The sequence below is a fragment of the Adiantum capillus-veneris genome, chromosome 21 (assembly GCF_014529385.1).
Source record: "Adiantum capillus-veneris isolate H3 chromosome 21, ASM1452938v2, whole genome shotgun sequence".
Lineage (NCBI taxonomy): Eukaryota > Viridiplantae > Streptophyta > Polypodiopsida > Polypodiales > Pteridaceae > Adiantum > Adiantum capillus-veneris.
Window position 1 is genome coordinate 66535537 of NC_140951.1, and position 15672 is coordinate 66551208.

At 38.6% G+C, this 15672-nt stretch overlaps 1 protein-coding gene across 3 annotated transcripts in view; it reads right to left on the reverse strand.

Moving 5' to 3' along the window:
- Window positions 1-11558: 11558 nt before the first annotated feature.
- Window positions 11559-15672, reverse strand: part of LOC147431094 (TATA-box-binding protein-like) — a 95477-nt gene continuing 91363 nt past the window's right edge. Inside the window, exons 5-8 of one of the 3 annotated variants that reach the window (XM_086493743.1) lie at window positions 13342-13389; window positions 13134-13226; window positions 12894-12995; window positions 11559-12080 (exon numbers count right to left, since the gene is read on the reverse strand). In XM_086493743.1, the coding sequence (XP_086349869.1) occupies window positions 11970-12080; window positions 12894-12995; window positions 13134-13226; window positions 13342-13389 (354 nt within the window). In that variant the 3' untranslated portion in view covers window positions 11559-11969. Of the gene's footprint in view, window positions 12996-13133; window positions 13227-13341; window positions 13390-15672 lie in introns of all 3 variants that reach the window. The other 2 variants (XM_086493742.1, XM_086493741.1) reach the window with 2 other exon arrangements.

A 15672-nucleotide genomic window follows, 5' to 3' on the forward strand; every position in this document is an offset into this window, starting at 1 on the left:
GCAATCGTTGGCATTTTGCACAATACCCACACCACCCTTGCGATGGTTGCTTGCTGTGTAGACTCCTTGTGTGTGTATATTGCTACGCAGCTTGCAGGCTGTAGTCTTATAAGTATTAGGCTTATGTTGCTGGTGTTTTATATATAGCCATGCTGTATTGCTCCTTAATGGCCCTGGGCAAAACTGTTGCCTAGCTCTGTAGTATGTATATGAGGTATTGGAGGGGAGTGTATGCTCTACAGAAGCTTGCCCACCCTTTCAGTTTAGCGCGTCTGTGTAAGCCACTTTATAGCCTATAAGAATTTGGTGCTTTAACTCCTATGTGTTGGCTTCTGAGCAAGTTGCACTGCTTATTGGGTAAGCCTTAACGTATGGCTTGACCATACCAAATCACTATCTCTAAAAAAGCCTCCATTGAGATTATGAAAAAGGGTTTATTTAATTCTACTTCTTACATAGGGCAACCCGTCCCTTTTTGGATTCTTACAGCAGGTCTTTAACTTTTTTTAAAAAACCTATCATGTACTTTAACTTGGAATTTCCAAATTTTTATTAAAAGAATACCATGTTACTTTAAAATTTCAACGGTCACTGCAAATGGAGATTTTTTATTTACTCAAAAATTGGTACATCATCTGTTGTCTTCTATTGAAGCATATGAAATACAAAAAAACCGTTCAGTGCTGAAAAAACCCCTGCTTGTTTACAAACATCAATTGTTAACTGCTTGGCCCCATATTTTGTCTTTGTTGTGGTCCATCAATCCCCTGCTATTGACGTAGTTGCCTGCATTATGTTCACAAGATTAATATAGTTCAACTGCTACGTGACCAATATCTGTGTTATAAAAAATAAAATGATGCTATATTTTTTGTTTGCATGTGTGTGTGTGTGTGTGTGTGTGTGTGTGTGTGTGTGTGTGTGTGGCCCTCTGGCCCCATCCTTGAGAAAAGGTACATTTGGTGGAGGATAGGCCACCAAGTAGACCTATCTTCTACCAGTTCTATGTTTCAAGGTATTAATGGTAAATTTAATGCCAGGAAATTTATTTGCTTCCTAAAGTTAGTAATACATGTAACAATATTCTTTTTTTGAAACCATTTTCTTCAAACATAGATATAAGTTTATTTTAAGTCTGTTATCGCATTTGATTTTTGGAATGCATTGTATAAAATGGGGAGAACTTGTGATATGCATACATAATATGCCATCTTTTTTGGTCGGTTACTGGCTGCATGAATAAATGAGACATTAGGACACGGTAATTTATCTTTTTTCCATGCGATGTATGTAATATATTCCCCTTCTATTGGTTCACATAATTGGATATATATATTTAAATATGTGAATTGGCTTCCCTTATGTGTGGCTTTGATCCCAATAATGTCTAGCGGGTAAATTGTAAAGGGGTCCTCATGGGACAAGGGTCTATTATGATCCAAGCATTGCAAAACAAAGGGATTATTAGCAAATAACAAATCATCCATATATCTCCATGAATATAAGAAGGCTTTCATCATATCGTACTGTGCAAGACAAGATACCTTTTTTATGTATTCAAATTCATACCATACCAAATATAAATTACACAATAATGGAGAGCAGTTATACCCCATTGGTATACCTTTTTCTTGTCGATAAATATGTTTGCTTAATTTTGTAAAGCAATTATCAAGGACAAATTCATTAATAGTATGTAAGTATTCAAATGTCCATATCACTTCACTCTTCTCTTTTTGGTAAGTACAATCTGCTTACAGTGCTTCTTAAAGCCAAGATATTTCAAAGTTTTTATGAGTTCAATAATAGAGTCAAGTCCTTTGAGTAATCCATGCATGTCTTTATGAGGGATAGCTTCATAACATGATTTTACATCAAATGAATGTTTGTGATATGTTTTGGTAAATTAATCAAAAAATCATATTGATTACTGATCAACCAATATCCATTGGTTTGTGTCCCGAAAACTGTGTGTATCTTTTTATGTATTTTTTTAGTGTACTCCAAAAAACCTTAGGTTACTCCTTTGAGTAATTTAGTGATTATAATTGTAGCTGGAGTAAATACACAATTATGTGCATTAGTGATCCATCTAAATTCCATTTTGTGCATTTTAAAATTTTCCATAAGATATGGGAGTGAGTATTCCAATGGTGTTTCTAACCCAATTTCTTGGGTATAAGATCCTATGGCTTGACAAATTTCTTCCTCATTTGAAGAGAGAAGACCAAATTCAGGGGTTTCTAACCTCCTTGTTGCTAAACGAATAAGTTTTTTACATATGAATACCGGAGTTTGTGCAGATTTATCTAGTCCACAAATAAATAAATACTATAGAATATATTGAATTTCATCCATTAAGTTTGTATTTTTGTACCATGGAGTTTGGTTTTGTCTGTGATAGGGAATTTTTTGGAAAATGACTCATTAACTAAACTATGGATATAATTATGATGTGCTTTACTATCCTCACACCCCAAGAAGGAACATAAAGACTTCCATACCTTGCCCAAGTTCTCTTACCATTGATGTAGGGTTTACAGGTACTAATGGTATGTGGTTTAATCCTTTCCTAATAAATTCTTGAAAAAATTTATGTCTATCTAAGCAAGGGTTTTACATTGTTCCACAATGTCCGTGGGTATGCTATAGAGCAATCCTAGAGAGGAAATGGTAAATCGATGGTTCAAGATTTTATAATCCCAGAGTTTGTGTTCAAGTCAAATAGCATCCAACTCAACTTGCCTGGGTGGTAATAGTGGGATTACTTCTAAAAAGAGCTTAGAAACTGCTCTTTCTGGGGCTAAACTGTTTGCATCTGCTAAAAAGTTGAGCACTTCTTTCTCCTCTTCTTCAAGAAGGTCTAGATCTAAATGAGGATTGATGACCTTTTTTTAGTGCTTAATTTCTATAGAGACAGCAGGGACGTTATTTATAAAATATAACTTGTTCGCAATAGTGGGTAGAGAAGTAAAATAAAAATCAAGATCTGAACTATCCTGGGCATCAATAATGGGTAGTTTAGCTAGGAAGGTACTAAAAGCTTCCAAAAGATTATCTTTCTCTTTTCTGGAGAGAATCAGTAAAGAGAGCCACTCATTGATAGAAGTTGTGTTTAAGACACATATAGAGTGGGTGATAATAGCTTGTTTCTCAAAATCAAGCAATTTCTTGTGGAATTCCACTCCTTTGGAACAAGAAATAATACATTGGGTACCAATTGGTGGAACAGGAATGTCTTCTTCTACTCCATATCCCAAACAAGTGAGAGATGGAATCCAAAAGGCCTGAATCAATCACCATATAGGTATTAAACAAATTCTTTGAATTATTATAGCAGTATTAAGTATTCTCAGTATATGATGGATACCCGACCAAAGGTATCCTGGGAAATTTTGTGTGTGTTAAAATTTTAAATCCAATCACTTAGAATCATGTACTGTAAGACTTGAATACTGTTCGCAAAAACCTTTTGTGTAGAGAACAAAACAAAGAAGAATTTCTTGATATAAATTTCATTAAAAAATACTCTGATACATGACAAAGTAGGAGCTTAAGCTGGAACTCCTATCAGATGAGAGCAGGGATCTTTACCTGCCAACCAACCATAAGTACAATTAATTAGAATTAATGTGTACTACATGGGTGACAGGTATATCAAGCAATCCCCACTCCTTGTTATTGTTGTCACACCCTAGACCCCAACCTTACTCCTAAACATATATTATGTTTTCTTTTGCTCGTCTATGTAAGTAAGGTCTATTGCGGTCTTTGAAACATTTAATGGGTTTACATGGTTTTGAGATAGGGTCCCTAATTCCTATTGAGCTGGTTTTCTTTAGCCCATTCTGTGAAGCCATGAGCTTGTCCCGAACTGTTGCAGCTTAAAAATGTCCCGAGTGATGCTCGTCTACCTATACCCCTGTTTGTCAGCAATGGTTATACACATGTGGTTAATATTCTTACGTACTATACTTGATTGTTGCCTCAAAAGCATCCCTACTTCTATGGTATGTACAGTCATCTTTCAAACCTAATTTTTCATAAGTATCTTTAATTTGTGAAAATTTCAGCAACATTTTGTTTGTAAAATCTTTCTTTTTTCAAAAAAGCCAGTTGTACACAATGACATATGCCCTCACAGGAGGTGTCATACACTCTCTTTCAAATCTTGATGCATTTTTATGCCACATAGTAAACTTGAAGGAAAAGAAAACAAAGAGGAAACTTTTCTCTTAACATCAGTTTGGTGCTGCAATGGAGGTGGGAGAAGATGAATGAGCTTGCTTGGTGTGGCAAGGGGAGGTGAGAGAGGGAGAGAATGAGGAGGAGCTTTCTTGGTGCAACAATGGAAGAGGGAGAAGGTTAGTAGAGAGATAACGTTAGAGTAGAGGGTGAGTGTGATTGCAGAAGCAATAGAGGGCTTAAAAAAGGGATTCTATATAGAGAAAATCACTTTTTGGGTATGGGATATGTTTAGGGAGACTTTTAGAGTACAAAAGAATATCTTGGAAATTTTGAAAACAAATCCATTTTTTTAGCTTTTGAAATACGTTTTTCGACTTTTAGAGTTCCAAAAAGCCCTTTTTAACTACAAAATAGGTAAAGGGGTGTTTTAAAGAAGGAGAATATGACTTTCAATTTTTTTTGAAAAAAACAAATTTTTAAGGTATTTTCAACTCCGCGGCACAAAAGGGGGGGAAAGAAGTCAAAGTGGTTCCCCACCTCCCCTCCCAACACACACACACACCACCACCTTCTCACTAGGTACTTCAGGCCATCAAGATATGTAAGACTACTTGTCCCCCTAAGCTTTTGAGGGTACAAAGTGTGTCCAACACCCTCTTTCTATTGGTTGGTCTCTAATTAACTTGAATCCCAAAGGGCCCCTAAAGGGTTCATATTTTTCCTAATGCACGCACTCACTGCAAAGAGTGTGTAACACATACACAAAAAGGAGTCCACAGGAGTTCGAAGATTGACGGCTATCATCATACTCTCCCTTGCAAGATTTGACTTAGGAGTTTGAGAGAGGATTTTCCAAAAAAAAATCTTTGCATTATGGCTTTGCTGCATTGAGCATTGGCAAGCCTGGCTCTAATCTCAAAAAATTTGAGCATCGACGAGCTCGACATCAACATAGACTCTTGGCAATTCCACCCAGCAATGGAAGACGACATCGACATCTCCTCCCTTAGCACAGGAGATTCACTTCGTTAGAGAGAGAGAGAGAGAGAGAGAGAGAGAGAGAGAGAGAGAGAGAGAGAGAGAGAGAGAGACATAGAGAGAGAGAGAGAGAGATTGTGTGAGAGAGTGGTGTCCACTCTCGGTTTCCACCATCAATGATCCCACTCTTGGTATCCTCGACATCAATAGCTTTTCTCGGCCTACCTTCAACCATCCTCATCATCGACACCTCTGAACTTCCCCACATAGATTGTAGTGGGAGAAATTCACGAGAGCACATCCATAGCTCTTCTTGAGTCTCTTTAGAGATGGTTCCTTGAGCACCTTTCTCAGAGGTGGAGATTTGGCATTGACTGCATATGTGTAGAGCTTGGATTTTTTGTTGCGGTTGTAGTGGGTGTGATTTTTGATCGAGAGACATTGCAGCTAGGGTTTTCTGCTCACAAGTTGCATTTTTTGTTGCAATTTATATGGCTCAGCTACTATGCTTGTGAATGTGTGGGTTACTTCAGAGAGTTATATGCATGGATTTGTGCGATTTATGATAGTGTATATCATATGCAGATACATGTGAGCTCATAGGTTGTAGATTCACAGGTCTATTTTCTATTGAGACACTGAGAGTCTACTCACGGCCTATGCGGTTTTGGTGGGATTTTTTTGAGATTTTGCTTAAATTTCAAAGGAAACTGTGTTTAGTTTTTCTAGATTTTTGCCATCCTTTCTATGTAATTGAAGATGACTCTTTGATGGTTTAGTGGTCGAGTGTGACCTTCACTTTGACAATGATTGAGTTTGACTCTAACTTTTGACAAGTTTTTGTCAGTTTTGAAGACAAAATGGTGCTCTTGTTTGTATCCACTATCGCAGGAGTGAGGTTTCTGTACGCTTGTAGGTAGTCATAGGTTCTGGTTCTACAAGTACAAGTATAGTTTATATACCAATTATTTTTTAATGCATATGCGGACTTTGGTTTTGTGACATCTATATATAGTAGATATGTGTAACATTTCAGAGTCTATAGACATGACTCATGAAAGACAGAGGTCTTGTTCATGCCGATACTTGCATTGTTGGCATTGCAGTCATACAAGACACATTGCGCATCGTTACTTTGGGAGGAGAGATAGAGACAACGATGTATGTGAAATGCATATGTGGTTTTGACACATTCTAGAGATGTGGCTTCATACTATATGATGGTGATGTCATGTTGATCTCTAGCATTCCCCTTGCTTACATGTCTTTGCAAGGTTGCACTTCTTCCCGTTGGTTGTTAATGAGGGTGTAGTTTTCCACATCCCACCACATCATGAGTGGTTTACCAATTTCTCTAGTGAGAGCTCTGGTCATGTACACTTGGCGGATGGTTCGACGTTTGACATTGCAAGAGGAGGAGATGTATGCTTATTATGCATCATATGCAATTCAATATGTGCGCTATGTTTCTCACAATTGAGACAGAGCTTGATCTTCAGTAGCAAATAGGGGATATCATATACTACTTAGAGAGCAATTTTTCTAGATGTATTGCACATCTAGTCACTTCCAGGGGATCCAAGAGTGGCTTGGTGTATCCTATGCATGTACCTAAGGCATGAGATAACATAGTCTTGATTTCGTTTCTATGAGAGACAAGACATTTCTTCTTCACGAGTGAGCTCCACCATGCTCACGAGACAAATCTTTTAGTAATATAGGACGTGTCAATAGACTCTGTAGGGATAGACATAGAGTGGCAGATCTCTAGTGAGATACAACATGTGTCATTGGAGTTTGTGCAGATAGAGATAGAGCAAGTATGCTCCCTAGAGACATAGACAAGATAGAAGACATGGAGTTCTTTGATATGCTAGATGCTGATGAGTTGATGCCAAGGCACATAGTTCCACCTAGGGATGAGAGGAATGTAGCAATCCCATTGTCAGTGCGATGACACACCCATACGTAATGAGTAGTCTTGATGATGCAATGTATACAAATAGCCCTGAAGAGTCTAGTACAACTAGAATTGCGGTAGCATTTGTAGCAAGGATTTTCAATCGTACATAAGACCATGATGCATTGTGGAGCTATGTAGACCATACAAGGATCTCTATGGGATTTCCACGTAGGCTCTAGGGCGGATATGCACGCTTCACTGGAGCCAATATAGTTGTATGTAGATCAAGTGAGCAAGCTAGTGGGTGTAGGCTAAGAGAGTCTCACTTATTTTTTGTACCTACTAGTAGTTTAGCTACTAGGACCCACTTATTGACACATTCACCTTTAAGTGCAAGGTGGTTGGGGCTAAAGGCGGATGTGCCCTTGCCCCGTGCTAGACATCTGGTGGCACTAACATCTTATTCTTCAACGTACATATAAAGAATAAGGAGTGAGGCTCACTTGGGGCCTTCTCTCCACTCACACAACGTGTCTCTCTTCTTTTCCTTTTCACACCACATGCACTCCACTTTCGCATCACCCCACCGCTCTTCATAGCTAAGCCTTTTTTATGGCTTAATTACTAACATTGATTTGACTACAGGATTTGAGGAGTCATTTCAATAATTGAAGATGCATTAATATCAACTCCTATCTTAAAGACACAATATTGCAACAAAATTTCTCGTGTATGTTGATACATCAAACTTTTCCATGCAAGTAGACATCTAAATGCAACAAAAATAATAATCATAATAATTGAAAGAGAAGTATCGGGGATGGTATATGTTGTAAAGATATTTCAACATTATCTTTTGCCAAACAAGTTCATAATATTTGTGGATCACCAATCCGTCCTTAAGATCGAGCTATGTGCACAAAGGTTGTACATTTCTTGCTTGCTTGCTAAGTGGAATTTTTTATAAAGGATTGTTTCTCACTCAAATGTGTGTTATGGAGAGTTAAACAAGAATCAGAGAGAATTTCTTGTAAATGAGAATGGGATTGAGTGCAATGAATGGATCATTTCCTATTTTATTTCTCTACATTGAAAAAAGGATTGACTAAATTATGTGTTCAAATTTGATGGCAGATTTGAACATGTAGCATTTTTCAATGAGGGCTTTCATGAGACAAGAAGTCATACAGAGGATCTTACTATTCAATGTATGTGATGCACAATCCATGAAGTTGAGTTTTGGTCACATCATAAAGAAACTCTAAGACTGATTGTTAAAAAATCATGTATACATGAACCCTATCAATCATGAATTTTTTTTCTAGCATCTATTAAGATGAGATGGTCACCTTCACTCCTAAGATGGGTTGTGTTAGCGATAGTGAGCAAATTTGTTTTGAAATTTTCAATGCCTCTACTTGTGCACAAGCTCTTTATTTGTGCATCAATTACAAGGGATCTCCAAGAGGAGATCTCTACATAGTTAAGAACGCTCATATTGTAAGACATGTATGCACCAAGCTTTTAAGTCCATTCCATTGTGTCAATGCATGTAGGAAAAATGTACCTCTAAGAGCATAGAAAGTCAATTTGTGAGGCTCTCTCTTTGCAATTGTGAATGACTCATCTTCAACATCGAAAAAAAATGACAACTACTCTTTCAAGATTTTCTTGTACTCTTCATAAACACAATAAGAGAAATTTGTATCAAGATTTTTCACTCTTACAGAAGTGTAGTAACATGTTAACACCAAATATAGAAGAGACCTACAGTAAGATAATCTCTTCCCACCAAAGTGAAGTGATTTATATCTGGAAGGAAGCTTAAAGGGTATAGTTCTACGGTTAATGTGCTCAACACCTTGCAAAAGTCCATGATTCTCTCTATTGCAAATTTAATTAGTCATAGTAAGTGTACACACTTGAGGGGTAGGATGTTTACATCCTACAATGACTGTGTTTGGTTTTTTGCTAGCTAAATATCCATCTTCTTCCTGAAAGATGGCAAGAGTTATTATTGATTATTATCTTGAGCATAGCTAAGCCCTCATCATGTTTCACCTCGTTGGTATCCATTGGTGTGCTACTCGAGAGTTCCGAACGAGATGTAAGTTCCTCATTTATTGGTATGGTTTGCTGGGAGGTTAGCACAAGTGAGGTGCTTGTTTGTTGGAAATTCTACTTGCTAAGATATTTTCTTGCGATAGCACGATATTATTAGGTTGTATGAGACCCTACCTGTAGTAGTAAAATGGAGTCTAAATTTTTCAAATTTAAGTGTGTCAAATCTTTCCTTTTTTCATTACATAAAAAGGAGTTGCTTACATGAGGCTCACATCGCACACACATCGCACATACTTTTTGAGGATCAAAGGGCTCAAGCAAGGATCTATGCGTGATATGTACTATGTCGCAAATTGAAACATATCTAAATATATGGAAATTCTCGTGCATACCATAAATTGACTAGCACTCTTTGATAGTATTGGGGGGTCATTATTGGATTCTATACAACAAAGCACAAAGGAACATGAACACTTGTCTCTATTATGAAATATTAGTAGGATTGAGGGGTCTCTCTCACTCCAATCCAAGTACATGATGCATATTTTACACATGTTTCTAAACTATTAAATCTATGATAGAAACAATACTTAGAATTTTGCACCGCCTTGGCAATAAGTGCTCCAAACGCCCAAAATACTTGCCACATGAGATGATAGATAAACTATGCCACAAAAGGATGGGAATTCTTTTCATCAAGATTCAGACATGCATTGTTGTCAAGGACATAAAAGCAAAGCACTTGTAGAAAAGTAGGCTTTAAAATCTAGTGGAGATACCTCGTTGCATAGACTCTTAATACCAACCCTTCTACTCTATAAAATAAGTATGTTTCCTTTACTATTTTTATTGTGGATGCGTTGGCTTCTCAAAAAGATTGCAATTTAAAACTTCAGAACTCCAATATATGGCATGGCTATCACAAGTACTATGCATGTGTAAGGGAGGAGAAAGTTGCTATAAACGATCTTGTTATTGAGTCTTCTAACTATTTTTAGTGAACGGTATATGAAAGATGGGATAATAGAATCCTCTAACGGCTCATCACCTATTTATTTGAGTAAGTTATTAACGACATGCTATGAAAATGCATACATCACGGTATGCGAGGTCTCAAGTAGCAAGATACACCTAAGGGGGGTATAGATTTTTCGACGCTTATCGCAATATGCAACAAGCAAAAGAACCTTTTAAATGGCAAGAGGATGAAAAATAAAAGTCGGTTACCAAAGAAGATGATCCATGGTTTCCTACTGACTCTAGAGCATTCAAAAAGAATAAAGACTCGACAAATATCAAAATTCCCAACAAGTGGACATTTCAGAAATAGTTAGAAAGGTGGGTTAGGTTGCCTACAAATGGTACACTTACCTACTAACTTGCATGTCAATCCATGTGAATCATTTCAAGTAATAGTATTGGCACAAGTATGCTAGTGGACAAGTACTTGTGTCGGAGTGAAAAGCTGCCATGAGGACTCCACTTGGGAAGTCACTACTGCTCCCAAGAAGAGACTTCTCACTCTTGTTTTTGCATACAAAAGCTCCTCCACCACAAAGGGGAATAGTGTTAAGATAGAGCCTTGTCTGAAACTACCCTAGAGGAGAGCTAGCAAGAAAGGGGGCTAAGTCCCATATATAGACAAATTGGGTGGTGATTCCTAAGTCTCTACTTAGGATATGACAAGGTCTCTAGGGAGCTACTCAACATACTCTAGAGACGGCTTAACAAACGGCATCACAAAAGAATGCCAAACTTTAAGGGGTTCATAAAAAAGGTAAAGAGTGATATGAAGACCTAATAACATTCTCAAATTTCGAGGTAACTTCAAACTCTTGGAGCAATCGTAGGATTCTTTTAAACAATGAGGTGATGATGTGTAACATCAATGAGGGGCCTATCTTGTATGTGTTCCCTTACGCTATTGTCTTAGAATTGTTGATAATTGAGTGAGAGAGGACCGACGAAAGTGCACAAGTTGAATGTCAAATGGAAGAAGCCTCATTACAAGGAACTCTACTTAGAGAGGTGTGGGTGGGTCGTGGGTGGGTGGGGTGTGGAGACAAATTAAAAAAGAAAGCACTAAATCTTGCAAAAAGGGATGGATTTGAGCACAATTTTTGAGCTATTGGATGGCCACAATAGTTTAAACAATTGAATGAGTGTGTGTGTGTGTGTGTGTGTGTGTGTGTGTGTGTGGATAAATTTAAGCATAGAACCCTTCTTTATATAAACAAGCAATTGGATTTCATGCCTCACATCTCACATAGTTTCCAAGGATCATAGGGGTCGAGCAAGGATCTATAATTGTTATGTACTATGTCACCGATGGAAACTTAGCTGAACATGAAACCTATTTCACGCTTACGAAAAATTAACTAGCACTCTTTCATGGTATTCGGGATACATTATTTGATTCTGTACAGAAAGGCACATAGGAACATGACCATACATCTCTATTCTCTACAATTAGAAGAACTGAAGGGTTCCTCTTAAATCCAAATGCTGATAATTGTGCATATATGATATTTTACACATAATGAGAATTGAACCCATCTTGTCTTTTTTTTTTTGTAGGTGGGTTTTGTGTTTGGGGGGGGGGGGTCACAGAGAGAGAGAGGGGATTATGCAGAAATATTTTGTGTATCATGTATCACCCTTTCATTTTGAAAGCTATCAAACTTATTTTACTTTTGACCCCAATGAAATCAGTGCTACCTTTGATTGAGAAGCTTTTGCTGCAAGCTGTCTGCTCTGAGCTTTTATTTCATTGGATCAGTTTCTTTTCTGGTGTCACGATGTCGAGTCATCTAGGTGAGCTGATGTCAAGTCAAGGCTACTTTAGAACCCAAATATAGTTCCAAGCGGCATCGCTCATAGGTTCCTTCTTATAGCCAGACACAATTTCATAAGCTTTCTCAAACCCTGCTTGTACAAGATTGATGTCCTGCACAACACCAAAGCTCAGATTTTACAATTCATGGCTCCCATAATTGGATTCCACCCTGCAACCATAGCTTGTCATCACATGTTGCAAATAGCAAACAAGAACTTGCTGACATCCATCATGAGCATTACGGCTTATGTTGCAGCTGTTCTGCACTACAACTAAAATTTCAAAGATGCCGTTGAGTGCTGAACCTAGGTCTTTCCGCACCCACACATCCACCTTAACCACTAGGTTACCGTCCCATTGGCTTCGCATCCTATTTGTTTTAACCAATCTTGTGAAAATGGCACCTGATTTTTGCAAGATACAATTTGCGGCCTTAAAAATACAAGGGCTTGCTAGGTTCAGGCCGACATGCTTACATCTGCATCTGTAAAGGGCTCACTCTAAAGAGATCGACATCGGCAAGGGTTTAGGCTCTAGAGTTTATTGGGGCTTTTGTTTTTTGAGTGCACTAGTCACACACGATCATTGAACTCGATGGAATACAGACAACTTGATCATAACAATCAATTCTGGAATCAATTTGTTATGAAAAGCCAGCATCTCATGTATCCATAAGTTTGCTCCATTGCCCGCCGGCAAAAATAGCTAAATTAGCTAAAGTCGTTAATATTGTTGATGGAAGCAGTCATGTGGCTGGTTGACCTAGTTGGAGTGCTGTTTAATGAGGTTTCTTGTAAAGAAGACCTGGGCACAATGGTTTTCCCACTGTTCAAAACCTACAAGGAACATAGTCCTAACAGCATGACCCAATACCTTGCTCCGTACTTTCCAAGAGTTAAGATTATGATCTAAGTCTTCGCTTACCTTCAAACCAGTAAGCACAACCTTTCCTGATGAGAATACAAGAAAGCAAGTTTTCGGATTTGTCGTCCTCATTATCGCGCCAGGAAAAACTCCACTATCATACTGCATAACCAAGGCTCACAAATGAGACATTGCGCATTAATATCTCCCTTGAACCTTGCGATTCTATAAACCTGCAGAAGAACGACAACAAGGGCAACAGGCTGTGAAGAAAAATTAGCAAGAAAACTCCACTCGCACCTCTACCATCACCCCCGGGGCATTATCCAATAGTGGCAGCGCAATCCCAAACTTCATATCACAGGTTGCCACTACATTTTGAATTGTATGGTTCTGCCGAACAACGCAAACCAAAACTATCATACTTATCATACTTGTCAAACAGAGACACCTATCATACTTGCAACACTTCATTCAAACTAAACATAATGTGCATTCTTTCACAAACCTGAAGCTTCGCTGTTGGATAACCAATTTTGTTGAGAATTCGAACAAACTGCAACATGAAACACCTCTCTCTCTCTCTCTCTCTCTCTCTCTCTCTCTCTCTCTCTCTCTCTCTCTCTCTCTCTTCAGCATACTCTTTGTTCTGTTCTAAACTCAATAGAACCCAAAGGTCATGAAAACTCGCATTAAAAGTACTTGACTTGCTAACATCCTCATGAAGTGCAGAAGTGTTTATACTTCAAGTTGAGAAAATGTGAGGAAGTACCTAGCCTAACCAATTTGCAGAGGATTGAGTTCATGTTTGGTTGGAAAATGGCATTTGACATATGACAATCAACTACCATTTAGCTAGGCCTTTCCAACTTCCATCATTAAAACTATCCAACAAGGCCATGCCCAACTAAACACAAAAATCAATATCCACCCTCATCATGTCATGACACATTGTAAGAGAGCCGATCATCAACAAAAAAGATATATTCAAAAAAGTCATTTTTTGGCACTCAAATCATAAAGAATAGCAGTATGTACAAGTAAGCATTCACTCCAATAGACACTTATTTATAGCCATATTCAACTTTTGCCATGCTTTTTTTAGTCTTAACCATCTTGCCATATTTTCTAGAAAAAAGACAGGACATTCACAACTAGATATCAACACTCCCTCTGCAATAAGATATTTTGAAATTACCACACTTAAACATTCCATTCATAGATTTTTACAAGTTTCAACCATCTTTTCCTTATCTTTAATGCAACTACTTTTCAAGGATGGTGCCAATAGGGGGTCTCTAAACTCTCAACCTTTGGTAAAAATCTTTTTAATGTTCTTAATATCCACTCAAAATTTAAAAAATATTAAACTCCAAGAATTACAAAAGGCATCCATGTAAACAATAATGGACTTTTTTGTTAAGGAATTTGAAGACCATGATCAATATGGTGCAGAGGAGAATGGCTCTACAAGACAAACTTTGCACCAAACTAGGAGAGACTTTACATTATAGATTTCTTGTTGGGTGTATATGGTCTTCCAACTAACAAAACATTGGATAAGGGGGGCCAAGCCATGGTTTATGAGTTTTGTGTTTTTTGTTTGACCTATAAATTGAAGTATCTTTCCATGCACTCCTTTGGAATCTTTTTCATGAAGCATTTTGAATGCATAGTCTTAAAGTTAAACAAACTCAAGCTCACTTGGCAAAATATATAATGCACACTTTAACACTTGCTAAGAAATAGCATGCTACTTAGCTTGTAGTACTTATTATGCTAGTGGTTTGAAAGGCCCTCAAGTGCTATTATGAAGCATCTTACCTAGTGCTAGTGATAGTTCTTTGATTAGAAACCCTAGCACCTTCACCAAAGCTTGGCGAGCCGGTAAAGACCCAACCCCCTTCACCAAAGCTTGGCGAGCCGGCAAAGACCTCACCAAGAAGAGGCCTCTTATACTGCAATTCCCATCAGAAGAAGCACGCACCCTTTTCATCCGAAAGAGGGTAATCCTACGAGGTCTCACGGAGCCCCCCATCTACCTAGATGACGACCTCACAAAAATGCAAGTGGAGCATAGAAGAGCATGCATGCCCCGGATCCAACAAGCACGCAATGAAGGAAAACGAGCCTCCTATGGCGACGGCCGGGTCATCATCAATGGCAAGGCCGTAGCATAGGGACTCGCGGCCTATGGGACACTATATGAGGAGATACACATGGCAGTTTGGAACTGCAACGGCTCTCTGTGGAGACACCCAGGGAGATTGGAGGAGGTGATGCATGACAGAGACATCATTCTACTCACACAGAGACACATGAGAGCTCAGAGAGAGGTCTACCCCGAGTACAGGATTATCAATGGGAATCCACACACAGGAAGTGCACACGACACAACACCACTAGAGGATCTGGCGGAGTAGCAGTCCTCTACCGCCGCTCACTCCATAGCAGGATACAGATAGTAGCCCGTGACCCAGGAGCACGCTACATGTGGGTGCGGATTGAGCTCTATGATGAACACATTCTCTACATTGCCATTTGCTACTTCGCACCCAGTGGTTCTAGATTTGCACAGACAGACAGAGGAGAGACAGATGAGGCTCATACACAGGGCGGAGAGGAGGAGGATGATACACTTTCACCATATGCATGTCTCAGGGAGGAGATCATGGAATACTCCAGGCTGGGAGATGTTTTCCTCACGGGAGACTTCAACACAAGGACACAAAGTAGACAGTGTGACATCTACGACTTTGACGACCCAGAGCTACTCTCCACCATGGAGAACACAGAGGCAGAGAGGTTTTCCAGAGACACCACCACACCGACACCGTAC